This window comes from Delphinapterus leucas, chromosome 2, assembly GCF_059928025.1.
Source record: "Delphinapterus leucas isolate spDelLeu-1000000601 "Yukka" chromosome 2, BTC_Dleu_Yukka2, whole genome shotgun sequence".
Classification (NCBI taxonomy): domain Eukaryota; kingdom Metazoa; phylum Chordata; class Mammalia; order Artiodactyla; family Monodontidae; genus Delphinapterus; species Delphinapterus leucas.
In genome coordinates this window covers 75,745,449-75,765,984 of record NC_143130.1, presented here as the reverse complement: position 1 = coordinate 75,765,984, position 20,536 = coordinate 75,745,449, and the positions used below count along the sequence as shown (strand labels likewise).

The 20,536-nt window shown below is 34.7% G+C and overlaps 1 protein-coding gene across 4 annotated transcripts in view; it reads right to left on the bottom strand.

Annotated features, from left to right (window-relative positions):
• The window catches only part of VPS13C (vacuolar protein sorting 13 homolog C), a 175,134-nt gene that overhangs the window by 83,572 nt on the left and 71,026 nt on the right, over positions 1-20,536 (bottom strand). For 3 of the 4 annotated variants that reach the window (XM_089907142.1, XM_022579675.2, XM_089907143.1), the window contains 13 exons: positions 20,016-20,133; positions 17,229-17,358; positions 16,358-16,445; positions 15,568-15,707; positions 11,604-11,757; positions 9,871-9,950; positions 8,211-8,270; positions 5,668-5,830; positions 4,784-4,900; positions 3,811-3,914; positions 3,444-3,611; positions 2,636-2,940; positions 736-883 (listed from right to left, as the gene is read on the bottom strand). In XM_089907142.1, the coding sequence (XP_089763268.1) occupies positions 736-883; positions 2,636-2,940; positions 3,444-3,611; positions 3,811-3,914; positions 4,784-4,900; positions 5,668-5,830; positions 8,211-8,270; positions 9,871-9,950; positions 11,604-11,757; positions 15,568-15,707; positions 16,358-16,445; positions 17,229-17,358; positions 20,016-20,133 (1,775 nt within the window). The remainder of the gene's footprint in view (positions 1-735; positions 884-2,635; positions 2,941-3,443; positions 3,612-3,810; positions 3,915-4,783; positions 4,901-5,667; positions 5,831-8,210; positions 8,271-9,870; positions 9,951-11,603; positions 11,758-15,567; positions 15,708-16,357; positions 16,446-17,228; positions 17,359-20,015; positions 20,134-20,536) is intronic. The other variant, XM_022579677.2, reaches the window with a different exon arrangement.

The following is a 20,536-nucleotide window of genomic DNA, read 5'->3' as shown; positions in this document are numbered from 1 at the left end:
CATAAATTCTACTTTTTAAACAATAACAATTTCAACGTAATAAAAACGCCACCTTCAATATGAAAAATTGGCATTTCACTCAATGCTATAATTATCTGAGGGGTACTCAGATATCCCTAAAATAAAAGAGTACGTATATAATATATAGAATGAGCTATAATTATGATACACTAATAAATAATTTACAAACAGATCACTGCTAACGTGTACACAAAACAAATTTAAAGGCTAAGTAACATTTAACTGAAGATTAAATTCTACTAAAATTAATAAAGATCCTGTTGGACAGTATCACACTGAAATTTTCCTTACAACAATCAGTAAAAATTCCACATTTCATTTAGATTTATAATGAGAAAGTCTTCAGAGTCTGAACTTTCAATAAGAAGGTTTTTTTCTGGGACTTCCCTGGTGGTGCAGTGGTTAAGAATCCGCGTGCCAATGCAGGGGACACGGGTTCGAGCCCTGGTCCGGGAAGATCCCACATGCCGCGGAGCAACTAAGCCTGTGAGCCACAACTACTGAGCCTGCACTCTAGAGCCTGTGAGCCACAACTACCGAAGCCCGCGTGCCTAGAGCCCGTGCTCCACTACAAGAGAAGCCACCACAATGAGAAGCCCACGCGCCGCAACTAGAGAAAGCCCGCGCGCAGCAATGAAGACCCAGTGCAGCCAAAAATAAATAAATTTTAAAAATAATTTTTTAAAAAAAAGTTTTTTTCACTCATATACTCACATTCATTGACTCAAGATGACCTTTAATTTCCACAACAGGCACCTTGTGGTACCAAGATGCAGCTAGATTCCGATTTACATAAAACTCCAAATTAATTGGATGCAACAGCTGAATATCAGGATGGGAGATGCCTGGCTGGATCACTGTCCTAATGAAAAATATAATTGATATATATGCATAAACATAGGGGTAAATGCAACATATCATTAAAAAAAACACGAAGCCCAAAGTTGCTGCTCTAAACATTGATTTGAAACAATGCTGTTTTAGTGTTTTCTAAGCTTGGTCTATAATTAATTTAATCTACAATATACTAGCATGGACAGATTAAAACACAGCCGTCCCTTGAACAACACGGGGGACTAGGATGACAACCCCTCCATGCAATCAATGTAACTTATAGTTTGCCCTTCATATTTTGGTTCCTCTGTATATGTGGTTCCTCCATAACCACAGTTCTAAACAACCACAGGTTGTATAATACTGTGTTATTTACCACTAGAAAAAAATATTTGCACGTAAGCAGAACCATGCAGTTCAAACCCGTGCTGTTCAAGGGTCAACTGTATATGACATACAATTAGCCTTTAAGAAAACTTTTTTCTTTAAACAGAAGATAGATGACAACCTGAGTAAATTTTTAAAAGAAACTGTTATTTTTGAAGCTATGGGGGAAATCATCAATACAGTTGTTCAAGGACTGATATGTGTGCTGGTACAGAGATTAGAGAAAAAACGGCAAGATGAAAAGTAAGCTACTTCTAAGTTTATAAAGCTCTTCAACCAGGATTCTTTTCTGGACTTGTCTTATAATCATTCCTTTTGTATTTAAGATAATTAAATCTCCTTGGACGGGGTAGAAAATGATTTCAAAATGAACATACACACTTTCAAATGTCCTCTGGTGTGAGTCCTAGAGATACATCATTACTTACACAGCATTCCTGCCAAAAATGTATAAGCTCGATTAAATCATGAGAAATCACTCAGACAAAACTAAATTGAGAGTCACTCTATGAAACAACTAGACTGAACTCTTCAAAACTGTCATCATCATGAAAAACAAAGAAAGGCTGAAGAACTATCCCAGAATAAATGTCTGTCAGTACAGAAATCCCCCTCAGTAATATAGGATACAATTAAATGCCACATGTTATCCTGGATTGAGGGGAAAGTTCTTGGAATAACTGGTAAAATCTGAATATTGAATGCATATTAGATAATAGATTATATCAATGTTAAATTTCCAGAATTTGATAATTGTGGTTATTATGTAAGAGGGTTAATGTCCTTGTTCTTAGGAGACACATGCTAAAGCACTCTGGGGCAAAGCGTTAAGATATCTATTCTCAAATGGTTTAGCAAAATGTTTTAATTTCCAATTATAAAATAAATCTTGGGGATGTAACATATAGGATGGTGACTATAGTTAATAAGACTGTACTGTATATTTGAAAGTTGCTAAGAGCATATATCTTAAAAGTTCTCATAACAAGAAAAAAATTTTCTGTAAATATGTGTGGTGATGGATGTTAACTAGACTTACTATGGTGACCATTTAGCAATACATACGACTATCAAATCATTATGTTGTATACCTGAAACTAATATGTCATTCATACCTGAATAAAAATAAAATTTTAAATTTTTAAATATTTTAAATAATATGTATATACAGAGTTAAAGCAAATGTAAATAATTGGTGAATCTATTTGAAAAATTATAGGTACTATTTCTGCAATTTGTCTGTAGGCTTGAGATTTTTCAAAATAAAAAGCTGATTAAAAGCCAGTTCTGTGCAACAGAAGTATGTTGAGCATGAATTTCAATAGTCATAAAATTTCATAGACAATATTAAATAATGCTTAAATATCAATACATAATTATTGAAAGAGCATACCTAGAAAGCTTAAGCTCTGTTAGCTGCACATCCATTCTATCAATTACTGGAGGGTCTGAGTAGTCTTCACCAGATATCAGACTGAACTGATTGTGAACTCTGATTAACCCAAGATCTACCACTACTGCATTGGTGGAAATGGAAGACTGTGGGATGACTATAACTGGTGCTTTCAAATCAATATTGATAGAAACACGAAAGCTCCTCTGGGCAAAATCTTTCACACTTGTGGCAGCCTTTTCTGCAGCCTGAGCAGTGGCAGCACTCAGAGCCTCTTTGGCTGTCTGGAAATTGTTCAGGAAGTTCTGTGGACACAAAATAAAAGGAGTAATTCAAACAGGAGGACAAGCACATCATTTCTAACACCATCTTCTTTTTATTTATGTGCTAATTTTTTTCCAATAAATAACTTGCAGTTTAGTCCTATCTTTCTAGTTAGGAAAGAATTACTGATTATCCATCCATATTTATGAGCTACCTGACAAGGGCTAATTATAATTAGACTTATATGGCTGAGGAACAGAGAAAAAAACAGTTTTAATAGTTTTTGCACTTGAGAATTTGGATTCATTATATTCCAGCAAAAATAATTCCAGTTCTAGACAATGCTAGACAAAAATCATTATATGATTCAGATTTCAACTGTTAAAGAAAGGTTTGACCTCTACATTAATCCATAAATACCATCAATAATCAAATCAATGCACAACCTGACATTCAAAGTTTTAAGATTTGCAATAATCATAATTATCAGACTTATTTTAAGTATTTCTAAGCCAAAAAATCTATATATAAATAGTGATTTTACCAGAAGTGACATGAGGAATTTATGGAGATAGACAATCTGAATACAGCCAACGTTCAGTGACACCACACTATCCACTTTGGACATGTCAGTATAGGAATCCCCCTCAGTAGCATCTGGATACAAATCCAAGTTAAAATGAAAGACTTCATTTCCCATTATTGACACAGCCTGAAAAGCAGAGATTTGAATGCACTCCATCCAATGGACAATGACAAAATAAAATCCCAATTTAAAAGGGTTTATAATCATTATAGAAACATTTTTCTATCAAAATATATTTTATTAGTATTTTAAAAAATAAAATATATTTTAAAATAAAATCTCACATTCAATCATCAAAAAATATTAATGATTTACTATCACCTACTTTTTTATGAACTGTCTTAGGATCAACATCTGTGACAATAATATTTTCCAATCTGGCAAATAGTGACTGTTTTCTTGACTGAAGAGAAAGGGAAGAATCAAGTCCTGGAAAAGAAATTATATTATTATAATTTCTATAGATACCATAATAAGATCTGAAGATTTTTCTTCCATTGCATAACTTTATTCTGTAGGTGATATTTTTTATAAATTTAGCAATGTTTGAACTCACAATTGATAAATAAGTGCAATATTAGATATTTTTAGTTTTATGAACAATGAAACCTATAAACTCATTAAAAATAATTATTTGAATTTTCAACCCTGTGAAAAAACTACATCTAGTGCAAATAGATTATCTTAGGATTTTAGTAAATTCTTTACACCTTATATCCAGTCATTTACATGGAGACTATAAGAGTTTCATGAATCAAATTCAGACTAGTAGATGCACTGCCAGTTTAGAAAGAACAAAGAAAAACCCTAGTTTTCTGGGTTTTAAGTTCTTCAAGAATTGTCTTAAACATATTCTTTACCTTTACCAGATCACAATGAGCTGGTAAAGACAGAGTCAAAGAAAAAAACTACATTCATTTTAGCAGATTTTGCCTAAAAGAACATAATGGGCTCAGAGGATTTGTTCTTCATGGTAAGGTTGCTTTGCATTTGTACCAAGATAAAGTGTATTCACAGACCTTAAACTGAATTCTGGGTTGACACTTAGCTCATCAACAGCATCCCTACGTTGACATTAGTATTCCTTTCACCTCTGGGACAACTCTCAAAAGGGTCCAAAACACCAGTATGTGTGGTTCAACTCTCAGAGTTAAGAAAACATGCAATCCAATTATGTCATAAAATAAAATAATCCAGTTTTCACAGCTCAGAGCCTTCCATTTTATATATACTTTAGCACTGCAAAAAACAAAAAAGCTTATCTTTTGAACAATTTTTAATATCATGAGAACTTTTACCTTGAATCTTGATTTCAGCAATATTGTTCTTCTCATCACAAACAATAACACAGAAAGCATTCAACTTGGCAAACAGCCTGAAGTGAATAATGTCACTCTCCTTAGAGGATACAATCACTGCATATAAACAAAGCAATTCTATCACAGTGGATTCTGGTAATATACACTCTATTAAGGTTTCTTCCCTATATTAAGTGAACCATGGTTCTGCTTAAAATAATTTTAAAATTCTCAAATTCTTAAGTACTTCAAATACTTTTTTTTGCTTTATATATTCTTTATATATAGTTTGCATTTTTAATAGTGAGATGTACTACTTTGATAATGTAAAAGCAAGAAAAAACTTAAAATACATAAAGATAACAACACTGAAACTCAAGGAAGTTACTGAATATTAAATAACATGCCCATGGTCCCATAGTTTAAGTAGCAGAGTCAGGATTTGAACTGAGTTCTTTCTGATCCAAAAGCTGGGCTCTTATCCAATTCGATGCTATCCCTGAACCCTGGCCCTCATGTCTCTGGGTCTTGATTTCCTTATCTGTAAAATGTTAGGGAAGATTAACCCTCTATGGAGTCCTTTCAGGAGCCACTGAGAGGAGGAAGAGCTCAGAATAAATACAGGTCCTCTTCCCCTAATACTCATATAAAGGCATCCCCCATCACCACCAGAATAAGAACAAAAACATTTTTTTTAAACAACAGTATTAACTACATTTTTCTTACATATCAGGCACCCATGTATGACTCAGTTTGAAGGAAAGAACAAAGGTAGGCAAAATGGCATGTACATGACTAACCAGATGGTCTCTCATAAGATTCCCCATTTAGCTCTACAATTCTAAAACTCTTACTAACAAGAAACAAAACAGTGTTTTTCATACTTTTCTGCAGAGCTGAATTTTTTTGTTGCTTTTCAGTAGAAACTTGTACTTCCTTGGTATCACCCATGTTTTGGCCATCTGATGGAATTATGGTTGTCAGGTAATTAAGAGAAGAGAGAAGAGCTTGTGTATGCAGCAACAGGTTTAAAGATGAAAAAGCCACCTAGAAATATTTTAAAAAGAAAATTAGTTCCCAGGCCAATTATACCAGTAGTCTGCATGATGTATACAAAAGGCTCCTAACTAGGCTTGCATCACTGCCGTACACCACTTAAAAGGAAGAGAGAAGAGAGGAAGACTCACAACTCACAGTCCTTAAACAGGCAATATATGGAGAGTAAATTATACGTACACATTTTGGGGGTTCATTTGAGTATCAAGGTAACCTAATTACTCCATTTCCCAATCCTAATTACCATAGAGCCTACAATCTGCCTGTCATGGCCATTCCAAGATTGAATATATATATCACTTTTTTGAATCTTCAATGACTATTATTATGATTATATAAAACATATAAGTTAGAACATGAAACTCCAGAATCACCATGTATTACCACCGTGTTAAGAAATAATTTCAGGCTCTTCAAATGGCTCTGCACATGGCCACTGAAGCTACAGTGTCAGCAGAAGCCGGTTCGCACTAGGAACTCTGGTGTGAAGGGCTGGGCGCGAGGCCTCTGCATGCAGCACCCTATGAGCAAGTGCATCTGCACTAAGCACAAAGGAAAAAGAAAAAGCTTGCGGGATCTTGGTTCCCAGGCTGGAGGTCAGGCCTGAGCTCCTGTGGTGGGAGCTCCGAGTCCAAACCGCTGGACTAACAGAGAACCTCAGACCCCAGGGAATATCAATCAGAGTGAGGCCTCCCAGAGGTCCTCGTCTCAGCACCGAGACCCAGCTCTACCCAACTGCCTGCAAACTCCAGTGCTGGACGTCTCAGGCCAAACAACCAGTAAGACAGGAACAGAGCACCACGCACCAAAAAAAAAAAGAAACGACAAAAAAATATGTTACAGATGAAGGAGCAAGGTAAAAACCTACAAGACCAAATAAATGAAGACGAAATAGGCAACTTACCTGAGAAAAAATTCAGAGTAATGATAGTAAAGATGATCCAAAATCTCGGAAACAGAATGGAGAAATACAAGAAACATTTAACAAGGATCTAGAAGAACTAAAGAGCAAACAAACAATGACGAACAACACAATTACTGAAATTAAAAATACTCTAGAAGGAATCAATAGCAGAATAACTGAAGCAGAAGAATGGATAAGCGAGCTGGAAGATAAAATGGTGGAAATAACTGCCAGGGAGCAGAATAAAGAAAAAAGAATGAAAAGAACTGAGGACAGTCTCAGAGACCTCTGGGGCAACATTAAACGCACCAACATTCAAATTATAGGGGTCTCAGATGAAGAAGAGATAAAGAAAGGGTCTAAGAAAATATTTGAAGAGATTATAGTCGAAAACTTCCTTAACGTGGGAGAGGAATTAGTCAATCAAGTCCAGGAAGCACATTGAGTACCATACAGGATAAACCCAAAGAGAAACACGCTGAGACACATATTAATCCAACTATCAAAAATTAAATACAAAGAAAAATATTAAAAGCAGCAAGGGAAAAGCAACAAATAACATACAAGGGAATCCCCATAAAGTATGGGGATATGGGGATATACGTATGCATACAGCTGATTCCCTCTGTTATACAGCAGAAACTAACACAACACTGTAAAGCAATTATACTCTAATAAAGATGTTAAAAAAACAAAGATTTCAAATGTGACATTCATGAGATTTAAATATAAAATATGCAATTAAGAGTGAGTTCTCAGTCACTAAATAATCTTCTAAAACCACAATTATGGTCCTATCATTTAAAAATAAAGAATATATAGCTTATAGGAGAAAATATATTTTTAAAAACAGTAACTCCAGAAACCTAAAATAGCAACACAAATTGCTTTAAAGAATATAAGATTTTCTAATAGCGAGTTGAAATTTTTTAATAATCACTTTTTATACAAAAGGACTTCTTTTCATTGCTTCAAGACACTAAGTGGATATAAAAATTATTAAAAGGAAGATTCAATATTCAACAGATTTTCCCATCTCTCAAAAGTATAATCTGAAACTCATTTCTCTCATTTTCTTTTTACTGTATCCTAAAATTACATTTTGCCTCTTCTTCCTGTACTTGAGTACCTTAGTATAGCTCCAGAAGTACTCAACATCTCTCCTTATATTTCACATACTTTCTGAACCCTGCATTAAAAGACAGTATCTAGTTTGGTTTGTTCAGAATCCTGTTGGTTCTTTGTAAATCAAAGTTCCCTCATCTACAGCATTCCCTCCTTTAGAAATAATTAGGATGTGATACAATGAGTTAAATAACAGTATTATTATCCTGAATCATAAACACAGAGCATGGTAGACATTTATGAGGCTAATTTATAACTTTTAATGGTTCCTCAAAGGATACTCAAGACTTACAGAGTAGGTTATTTTCAAACAGGACCTATTCTTTTAACAGAATTTCTTACCTTAAGTGTTTGTTCAGTTTTTTCAAAACTAGTTTGAAAACTGGGTCCATTCTTATCAGCCTAAAAAAAAACAAAAAAAAGAAAGAAAAAAAAAGTTCTAAAGAAGGAATTAAGACCAAAGTAAATGAATCATTTACTTATAATCTGTACTTAATTTATTTATATTTAGTTATAACTATCTTAAAATACATTATATATTTAATTTTATTATTATTATAAAGTTACATCCAAATCTATTTATTTATCATAAGAGTAAAAACTTGTCGTCCCTTCAAACAGAGGAGAGCATGGCATCATTCACTTTTGGGAAACTGCAGCTAGGGATCAGAATGATAAACTCTGAGGGTTAGAAGGTTTAAAGGTAGTCTAGCCCATCTATCACCTAATGTTTAAATACCTTTAGAAAGTCTTCAGCAAGTCTATTTTAGGATATCTCCAGTGAAAGAAACCTCATTTTCTTAGAAATCCAAACTTTAGAGAAGTTTGATTTAATGAGGTCTTCAAACTGAATCAAAAATCTGTCTCCTGGGACTTCCCTGGTGGTCCAGTAGGTAAGACTGCGTGCTCCCAATGCAGGGGGCCCGGGTTCAATGCCTGGTCGGGGAACTAGATCCCACATGCATGCCGCAACTAAAGATCCCACATGCCGAAATGAAGATCCTGCGTGCCACAACTAAGACCCGGTGCAGCCAAAAAAAATAAAATAAATAAATAATCAATTGATAAATAAATACATATTTTTTAAAATCTATCTCCTATCATAATAACCAATTGGTTCAAGTTATGTCCCTTGGGAACATACACAATAAATTCAAAGTTTTACCCCCTGTGAGAAGCCTTCTGGCTAGATCAATATCCCTGCCTCCCTGCTCCCATAATGCTTTGTGTTCTTCCTTATTAAAGAATCAAACACATTATATATTTTTTGAATTTTATTTTATTTTTTTATACAGCAGGTTCTTATTAGTTATCCATTTTGTACACATCAGTGTATACATTCAAATCATAATCTCCCAATTCATCACACCACCCACCCCCTGCCACTTTCCCCCCTTGGCATCCATAAAACACATTATATTTTAATTGTTGTTTACCTATCTCCCTACTGGTCTACAAATTCCTTGAGAACAAAGAATGTTTTTCATCTCTGTATCCTAACACAACCTGACACAAAAGACGTTCAACAGTTATTGAATAATTAAATAAATCAACTAATCTTGAATGAAGTTGAATACCATCAGTTCATATAACACTCTTCAACATTCTTCATATAACATATTTTTGAGTCCTTCCGAATCCGGGCAATTCTCTTCTGAACCAAATTCAATTTGACTTTATCCCTTTTGATGTAGGATACTTAGCCAAATATCACCTACACATACAATGAATGTAGGTAGGTGAATGTGCCCCAGAAGACAGTAGTAGGACCTACTTCACCCCAGGCTTCCATCTTTGTGGACAAGAAGTGTGACTTTGTAAAATCCTAGTCCTTACTTGAGTGAAAGAGAAAGAGGTGTGCAAACGGAAAGAGAAACAATAGATATCCCTATGATTCAAACCTATGATACACAAGAGCCTTTAATAATCTACTGTCATCTTTTTCCTTCCAGAGGATAGTTTAGAGTATACAATAAATATATAAACATTCTATGACCCTTACCTTAATGTACTCCGCTTTTAAGAGATCTAATCCAGGTTTGTCAGAAGAGCTAATCAAGTGAAGGGGCTTCTTTTTGGACCCTAGATTAAAGAAAAAGAAAAAAAAAAGTGTTTCAAATAAATTGCTCTTTTTTACATTTGGAATTTCCAACATGTCCTTTTCTTCTTAAAAAATTTTATTAATTAAGCTTTAAAAAGCTACCTGCACATATTTTCATGGTTATTAAATATTAAGGTCATCACTGGTAAAGAAATAAGCCAATCCAAATCCTTACCTTACCTCTGACATCCAACTTACTTAAAAACACGCATACTGTATTTATTTTCTCTGATCGTACATCTGCGTTCAAAAGTAATCAAAACTTCTCTAGATGTTTTTAAGACCATACATGCATTCGTAAGGCAGTAGAAGACTACGGGTGTTAAGAATCAGGAAATATGAATTCTAATTCACCTCTACCTTTACCAAAAGCTATTTAACTTCAGTTTTCTCAACTACATAACAATGAGGTTGAACTAGAAAAACATGAAGTATTCTGTTGAGCTCTAAAATTTCATTCATATTAAAGAAATTTAAATAATTTTCCTTTGTTTAGATTAAGAGAAGGCTTACACAGAAGAGGAAATAGTTTTTTGAAGGGAGGGGAATTGTTAAATTTCTTTAAATTTAAAAACAACAGGTACCACCAGATGTCCTCTATATCCTCATGTACATGTCCCAAGGAACTACCTCCAGAAGCCATGGAGGGATAAGGGATTTATCCACTCTTTTATCCATCTTTTATTATTTGCAGTTTTATAACTCCTGTTTCTGAGATATCTCAGAATTTTCCACTGAAATAACCTTCTCTAAAGGAAAATATAGCCTAGAAAATTTATTATTTGTATTTTTCCCCTTAAGACAATAATCTAAACTCCATCTCTCCACAGTGCTTATAGGAGCTTACTAACACATAAAACAGTTTTCTTCTAAGCTGAGGTTAATTTTAGTTAGAGCTATTTAAAAAATAACAAAAAAATAGGTCTTTATATTTGATTAAAATACTTGGCAAATATTAGGTAACCTTAATTACTGTAGATTCATCCATTCCTTCATTCCTCATCCAATGAGTATACAAGATGTACACTGAAATGCATAAACCATAAAAGCTTCTGAAAGAATTAATTTTATGTCCCACCATTTTCATTTTCATAACCTGATGCTGCTTCTGATATATGAACACTATTGAATCAAAAGAGTAAGAACTTCAATATTATAAGACCAGAGATAAATTCTAGGTTTTGCTATTAGTAAGATGCATGATCTTGAGTAACTCACTTAATCTCTCTTTATTTAACCTTCCTTTGTTTGTAAAATGGGATTAATACTCCCTATATAAAGGGAATTTATATGGACTCTCGGAGTAGATCATAGCAGTTAAGAATACAGACCCTAGGGGCAGATTTCTAGGGTTTTAATCGTGGTTCAGCCACTAACTAACTAGCAGTGTGACCTTGGGTAAATTATGTAACCAATTTATGACTTTGTTTCCTCTTGTGTAAGTTGGAGATAATAGCATTGCCTATCTTATAGCATTGTTACAAGGATTAAATGAGTTATTATTTATAAAATGCTTAGAACACTGCTAGCTATTATTTATTATAATTATTACTATATAAATGAATGTGTTTCAGATACTCAAAAGTAATACTAAATCTGTCACTGTCTATTATTTCTAATTTTATGGCTATTACCTTGAATTTCATAGTAATCCAAGCTGATTTTCTTTAAGTAAGTTACCGCAGTTAAATCAAATGTTCTCATTGTAGACTCTGTTCCTAACTGAGTAACATTAAACACTAGAATTGTATCCTCTTCCTTCTGTTGTTTGGTAAATTCCAAAATCACCTAAAACAATCAGGACAGCCAATGAAAGGCAGATAAGTACTTTGAATCATACTTAAAAATACAAAATCCTTCTTCATATATACAGTCATGACCATAGTAGAAATTTTGCTCATACTCTTCTATTACCATCAAGTTATTTACCATGATTGAAAGTTATCATCTTTTGGGTTTTTGTTTTTTTTTTTGTGATACGCGGGGCTCTCACTGTTGTGGCCTCTCCCGCTGCAGAGCACAGGCTCCGGACGCACAGGCTCAGCGGCCATGGCCCACGGGCCCAGCCGCTCCGCAGCACGTGGGATCTTCCCGGACCGGGGTACGAACCCGCGTACCCTGCATCGGCAGGTGGACTCTCAACCACTGCGCCACCAGGGAAGCCCGGAAGTTATCATCTTAAACTCTATTATTGAGAATATAACTACATCTATCTAAAAATCATGATGAAATTTTATATCCTTATTGATTTACCTTTTTAATTTAGTAAAAACAGGCATGTATGAATTCTTCCTGAATATGATTTTTTTTTTTTGCGGTACGCGGGCCTCTCACCATGGTGGCCTCTCCCGTTGCGGGGCACAGACTCCGGACGCACAGGCCCAGCGGCCATGGCTCACAGGCCCAGCTGCTCCACGGCATGCGGGATCCTCCCAGACCAGGGCACGAACCCGTGTCCCCTGCATCGTCAGGCGAACTCTCAACCACTGTGCCACCAGGTAAGCCCCTGAATATGATTTTTTTAAATCTTTATCTCAAAACTAAAAGTCATGTCTGGTGATATAAGAATCATCTCCATTAATGTCAAAAAGTATGACGACATTTACTATTACACTACTATTCAAATTTATTGTAGAAATGATAGCCCGTATATTTAGCCAATGAAAAATAAAACATATATGTTGCCATTTTTAAAACATCCAAGTTCTTTGATCTCCGTCAAGAAATGGAGGTCTTTGCCCCACCCCTGCAGAATTTGGGCAGGGTTGTGACTGCTTCAATCAACAGAGTACAGGGCTTCCTTGGTGGCGCAGTGGCTGAGAGTCCGCCTGACGATGCAGGGGACACGGGTTCGTGGCCTGGTCTGGGAAGATCCCACATGCCGCGGAGCGGCTGGGCCCGTGAGCCATGGCCGCTGGGCCTGCGCGTCCGGAGCCTGTGCCCCGCAACGGGAGAGGCCATAGCAGTGAGAGGCCCATATACCACAAAAAAAGGCCACGAAACTTCCACCTGGGATTTCTCATTCTGGGGGAAGCTAGTTGCCATGTAAAAAGTTCAACTACCCTGAAGCTGCCATGGTCAGGAGGCCGTGAGTTGGTACTGTGGTCAGAAGTCCCAGCCGAGGTCCCAGGCAACATCCAGCACCAACTGCCAGCCTCATGAGTGAGCCATGAGGCCCACTGAGAGCTCGGGTCACTGCTACTCTAGTCAAATGTGACTGAAGGCATGTGAAAGACTACATGCAAAAATGACTAAGCTGGGCCCTTCCACAATTCCTAACCCACAAAACTATTAGCAAGATAAAATAGCTGTTTTGATAAAAATAGTTGTTTTGAACTATCAGATTTTGGGGAAACCTATAAGCCAGCCACAATAACTGGAAAAATATAAATGCTGAAAAAAAAGCAAAAACTAATATTATTAGCAGTGATATAATCATATACCTAAGAAAAATCAGGAGCGTCAACTGAAAAACAGAAACAATAAAACAGTACAGTAAGATATTCAGTACTGAATTGATATACAAAAATAAACTTCAAATAAATCAATGATTTAAATGAAAGCATTAAAATCATAAAATAATAAATAAAATCATGGGTAAATATTTTTGTAATGGAGGATAATTTTCTAAACACACACTAAAACTAGAATATAAAGAAAAAATTAGATTTCACCACAGAAATATTTAAAACTTCGGAATGGCAAAAAAAGGTCAAATTGGGAAAAATATTTCAAACAGCACTATTTTTTCTTAGATGATTTTGATTGTTTATGACTTTAGTTCATTCATTCAATACTCAATAAAATATTTATTGAGCATCATCTTCCATGTATGAGGGTGTGCCAGCCACTAAGAACATCAAAATGACCAGGACAGACAAAGTCCTTGTCTTCAAGAAGCTTACATTCTAGGGAGGATGGGGAAAAGAAAAGGTTGCTATTTTGTGTTGTGTGGTCAGGCCTTTCCAATGAGATGGCATTTCTAAAGGAGGTAAAGAAGCAAGTCATGCAAGAAAAGAGTTTTCCAGGCAAAGGAAACAGCAAGCACAAAGAATATGCTTTGGTATACAAGAAAGAACAAAAGGCAAGTGTAAGCTCCATGTGGAAGAACTCTGCTTACTGCTGTAGCTCTAGTATCTAAAACAATGCCTGGTACATGACAACACTTGATAAACATTTATGGAAGGAATAAATGAAATATGGCTGAAGCAAAATGAGCAAGGAAGAAGAGAACAGCAGATGAAGCCAAAGAAGTCACATGGTGTGACATGTAGGCCATGGGAAGAATTTAGCCCTTTACTGTTAGTGACATGGGAAGCCTGTGTTAGGGTTATGAGCAAAGCAATGGCATGAACTGACTTTGCCTTTAAAACAATCACTCTAGGGACTTCCCTGGTGGTCCAGTGGTGAAGAGTCCGCCTTCCAATGCAAGGCACACAGCTTGATCCCTGGTCGGGGAACTGAAATCCCACATGGCATGGGGCAACTGGTCGGGGAACTGAAATCCCACATGCCTCAACTAGAAAGAGAAAACCTGCACGCCACAACTAGAGAGAAGCCTGCGTGCCACAACAAAAGATCCCGCATACCACAACTAACACCCAATGCAGTCAAAAAGATAAATATTTTTTTAAGAAAAGATTAAAAATAGTATCACTCTAGCTACAGAACAGAGTACATGGTGGAAGCAAAGAGACAAGAGGCTACTGCAATAGTCCAATCAAGATATGATGGTGACGTGGACAGTGCAATAGCTGTGGAAGGGAAGAGCAATCATTTGAATACATTTTGAAGGTAAAGTCAAGGGGTTTTCTGATATGTTAGATGGGAGTATGAGAGAAAGAGAGAAGTCCAAGAAGTCTAAACATGGAGAACATATCTTTCTTTAAACAAATACCAATAATACTTAGATATAAAGCAGTCAGTAAGAAATACCTCCTTTTTATACCTTTTGTGTTTTATTTCAAAGCAATGCGTATTCATTAAAAAAATTTTTAATATATATAAAAGCAAACAGGCGGGAATGAAAAACTATAATCCCACCACACAGAGATGAACACTGTCATTTATTAAAAAAAAGTGTGTATGTGTGTTTATTTTCTAAATGGAACCATAATATCCTTGGAATTGTAATCGCTTTTTTTTTTCCCCCAAATAAAGATATGCGGTGACCATCTCTCGATGTCGATGTTTTCTTTTATTACTACCAGACTTTCAACGGCTGTAAAAGCCATGTTGCAAATTTAGGTTGCTTACATTTTTCTAAATTATAAACATGACAATAAACTATATTATTTGGCTTAAAAGTTGAAAAATATTAAACATGTCACAGAAATTTTCTACAGAAAAGAAAATCCTAACTCAGAGTCCTGAGCTTTTCCAGAATAGATCAGATATACCACAGATCATATTTGTATCAGTTTTTACAAAATAACATTTCCTTTTCTAAGAAGTATGTGTGTGTGTGGGGGGGTGGCAGTAGGGAAGATAGAGTACCACATTTTAAATATACTTAATGTTTGGGTCTAGCATGAGACAGTTTATAAGGACAGCAGTAACAAGAATATATTTGTTTATGGACAAAACAAATATACATACTTCTTTAACTTCAAACTTCAGTAGAAGATTAATGAGCTCCTCATTTGGGGCCTCAGCAACCTTTTTTATGTCTGACCCTTTCATACTTTTACCAGTCTGTGTGTCTCCATCCTCAGCATCAAAATACTCATCATCGGACTCTAAAGGAAGAAGACAGTTGACTTGAGAGAATGTCCATCGAAAACTGCATAAAACACTCAAACTGAAATCTCTCAAAAGTAAAATTCATTTATTAGACATAACCTTCATATTCAGAATCAGAATATAGCTTCTTTCTAAGTCCCACAGAGTGACTCAACCTGGCATGGGATAATCATATATAAAATCAAACAGCCCTTCTATTTTCTTCTTCAACACTTCTGATTGTTTTTCACTTTAGTTTATTCATTCAATTTTCAATAAAATATTTACTGGGTATCATCTATCACATATCCATCTGTACTAGCCACTAAGGACACCAGGGTGACCAGGACAGACATTATCCTTGTCCTCATAAAGTTTACATTCTAGTTCAAAATGAAAAAAGATCAGTTAGACCAGAGATAGAGAAAAGAATCAAGTAGAGATGAGGGCAAAAAAAAGCAGCTTATTTAGAATCTTAAACACTGTCAATCACAAAAATACTTTTATTCGAACAAAGAAACTTGGCCTTAAATAAAAATAAATGACTCAAAGTCTCACTGTTGCTTAGTAGCACAACTGGAAATAAAGCCAGTAAACTACTATAACACTTTCACTTTATTTTCTGAAAAGTTTATCTCTAGGTTTGGTTTAATAAAGAACATTTTACCTTCCTCACCTGATTCCACTCCATCTAGCAACAGTGGCGTACCAAGTAGGCCTTTTGTACTAGCTGGTGTAATAGAAATTGAGGATACCTAGAAAATAATACAAAAAGTTTTCTAAACATACTACTTTAGCAGGATTAAATGTACATAAATGAGAGAAATACTGAAAAAGTAATAGAGGATAGAGAGAAATGGAAAGACAGATACACAGCACACAAATCTTCCAACAAAGAACATTATGCAATCAACTAATGGCTGGCTGGAGTTTACTTATTATTAAGACCACCACCTGCATTTACAAGGGCAGAACCATGTATAACTCTAGTAGGTAAGTCTACTGCTGTCTATTACAATATTAATTATACATCTTTTTGACAGGTCCCTCGAAAATGGTATCGACATTAGTTGGCTCTCAAATTTCATTTCAAAGTAAATGGAAGTCCAACATTTATGTTGTAAAGATCAATTCCAAGTAAAGTGATCTAGAACTTTTAAGTCTAACATATAAGAAGATTTTATAATGATCATTTTATTTTGCAACATTTTAAAGATTTCTATATTTAGCTTTATTTAAAACACATTTCCTAAATTTGAAAAACATTTTTCCTTTCATTTATGTATCTTTCTTTCCATTATTTCCTATAACAGACTTTCTACCACCACTCCAAAATGAAAATAGGCTAGAGTCTTTATTTATTCAATGCCATATGCAGTTCTGTACAGAATCAACCACATTAAACCTCAAAAATGTATCAAATAAAGGAAACTGGCCCTAAACAATGCTGAAAAACAAAACAGCTCACAAAAAGATGAAAAAAAATCACCATATATACAAACATAAAGATATTTAGCATTTTTACTATCTCCATTTACCTGTCTCTCTGGAGACTGTGCAGATAATTTCTGTGGCAAGGGTATACTGTTAATCAAACGTAGCATGTCTTTCATCTTCTGATCAGAAATTCTCACATGCATCAGAGGAAGCCCTCCAGATACTTTAAATCTAAAAACATAATTAATTCAACTATAAGGTTTCAAGGTCCAGCTTCTCTATACTATGGAGGTGGGGAAGGGAATGGAGAAGAGACTACATTCTGGGGTCAAAGTTACTTTGGATATGTTTTAATCTAATTACATTAATGCCTCAACATTGTCAGGGAATGGGAAGCTCTATGTAAGCCAAGTTTTGTATCCTTCTTAAGCATCCAAACCTTAAGTTAACTAATTTTTAGGAAGACATTTTCAAATACAAATTATCTATGTTTTAAAACCTAAAACACTATACATAACATTTCCTGGTATCAAAAATTTCTCATTCTGAACATCAAAGAGTACCCCATCATTCTCTATCCCCTCACCTCCCATTATTTCCTTTCATAGCATTTATCAGCACCTGACATAGCATATGTATACTTGTTTATGTCTCCTCTGGTTAAAATATAAGCTCCATGAGAAGGCTATCTGTTTTACTTACTGCTGAATCACTGTTGTGCTTTCATCAGGTGCTTACTTTTGAGCACGTGCTTCTCTTCTGCTTCCCTATTACGCCTAACTGCCTGGGTTTGCTTGTCCTAACAACTTTGTGGCAGCTATCAGCTGCTCATAAAGCTCTTTTCAGGTTGTTTATCTTTGACTTCCTAACTAAGCTGTGAACAGCTCAAGCGGACAGATGCCTAACTACTAAACGAAGAATGATTTTTCTGTATAATGCAACCACTAATGTTCAAAAGAGGCCAGTTAGCTGTTCCTACCTCAAAGGATTGAACTTTCTGTGAAAGTACTCTGTAAATTAAAAGCACTGTAAAAATGTGAGATGCTTCTTTATTATTTCTGAAACATTGCATAAAACTAATATCATCCCAAATAGAGGGACTAGATAAACCCTCCCAACTAAAATAACTAAAATAATGGACAAAATATGTGAAACAACTGTTTCAAAGACACTGGACATCAGTCAACAAAGGAAAGTTGAAAGATGGGAAACAAATGACTAAAGTTGTACAAATACCCAGTCTACTGACTGAAGAGTTTCAAAATGTGTACGGCACAGTTAAGCAGCATTTCAAGGGAAATTTAAAGCACTAAATGCCTGTATTAGAAAAGAAGAAAGGTCTCAATTGAATGGTCTCAGCTTCCATCTTAAGAAACTAGGAGAGTAAAACAAATGAAACCCAAAGTAAGCAAAACAAAAAAGCAATACTGTATGTGAGAGTGGAAATCAACGAAATAAAAAACAAATACAATAGAGAAAGTATTTGAAACCAAAAGCTGATTCTTTCAGAAGATCAACAAAATTGATAAACCTCTAACCAGACTAATCAGAAAAAAAAGAGAAAAGGTACAAGTTACTAATATCAAGAGTGAGAGAAACAGCAACACTACAAATTCTCCAGGTATTAAAAAGGTAAGATGGAAATATTATAAACAATTTTAAAACAATAAACTCAACAACTAAGACATGAAAGACAAACTTTTTCATTGCAATGCAAGCTATCAAAGATCACTCAAAAAAACAGATAATCTGAACAGCCGTATATCTATTAAAGAAATTGAATTTAAGTTAAAGAAACTTAATTTGTAGTTAAAAACCCTCCCCCAAAAAAGAAAACTCCAGGCCCAGGTGGCTTCACGGGCGAATTCTACCAAACATATAAGAAGGAAAAAATACCAATTCTACACAACTTCCCTCTATGGAGCCTGATACATTGATGCCAAAACAAGAAAATAAAAGCACAGATCAATATCCCTCATAAACAGAGATGTAAGGTTTTAAAACTTCGTAACAAAATTTTAGCAAGCCAAGTCCAACATTTAAAAAAAATAATACATTACTACTAAAAGAGCTTTATCTAGTAATGCACAGTTGGTTTAACCTCCAACTGATAGAGAGTATCAATGAACTAAAGACACACATACGAATAAATCTCTAATCAATTATACTGAATGAAAGAAGTCAAAAAAAAAAAGAATTACAACTCTATGATTTTATTTATATAAAGTTCTAGAAAACTCTAACAAACCTTTAGTGTCAGAAAGATCAGTGTTGCCTGGGGATTAAGGGGAGAGGAGTTAGCAGGTAGGGATGTGAGGGAGAGAATACAACGGGACACAAGGACTTTTGAGGATGATGGATGTGTTCATTATCTTGACTATGGTGATGGTTTCATAGATAAATATTTACGTCAAAACTTATCAAAATGTACACTTTAAACAAACATAGCATATTAAACGTCAATAATACTTCAACAAAACTGTTATTAAGAAGGCAGCAGATAATTTCATAATTATCTACTTAAATTCAAAATTCAGTTTCTACTTTCCATTCCCTTAGATTATTCTCAAGATTTTATATGGTTCCATAATCAAAAGAGCCTATAATTTTTGAAGATTTTATATTTCAGTATTGAACCTTGAATTCGATCCATTCAAAAACAGGAATAACCAACTTTCACAAAATGTAAAAGCCCAAGTACTTCTGAAATAAGAGAGGTGATATATAATTCAAATAAACATTTCCTTTAAAATGTATTTCTGCTGTAAGATAATCATTATTTTTTTCTGTCCTTCAGAAATCTAGCTTTGCTTTCTTAAAATTCAGTAACTGATGCAGATATATTTCACCTTGTTGATTTTATAATATAAAGGAAACTCATACATTACCTAGCCATTCTAATGTCTTTTTCCACCATTGCCTTGGCCAACTCAACATGAATATCCATGGGTTGCAATATATGCATAGTTGATGGATGCTGAAATCGACACTTTTTCCAGTTTTCATCTTAAAAAAATTTTTTTAATTAAATGACTAGTTTTTATTAATTAGTTTTAGATTATCAGATGTTCTATGGAAAAGTAACCTATTAGAAAATAATTAACAAATATATTCAATGATGACTTTTACTTCTTTCAACATACAAGCTAAATGACCTATATTTTTTAACACAGATCGACAAAAGTCAAAGACTATGATATAAAAATAATTTTAAACATTTATTTGAAGAATGTTTTCTAATAACATCTTACATTTTAAAGCAAACAGGGAAAACAACCTAAGAATTTACTGCCTTGATTCCAGAATTAGAGATCAAGGTTGGGGGGTTGCAGTGAAAAAAGGAAAAAACAGGGAAAGACAAGAAAAAAAGAGGTTTCTGGGGGTCCTAAGTGCAATAATTCTAAAGCAA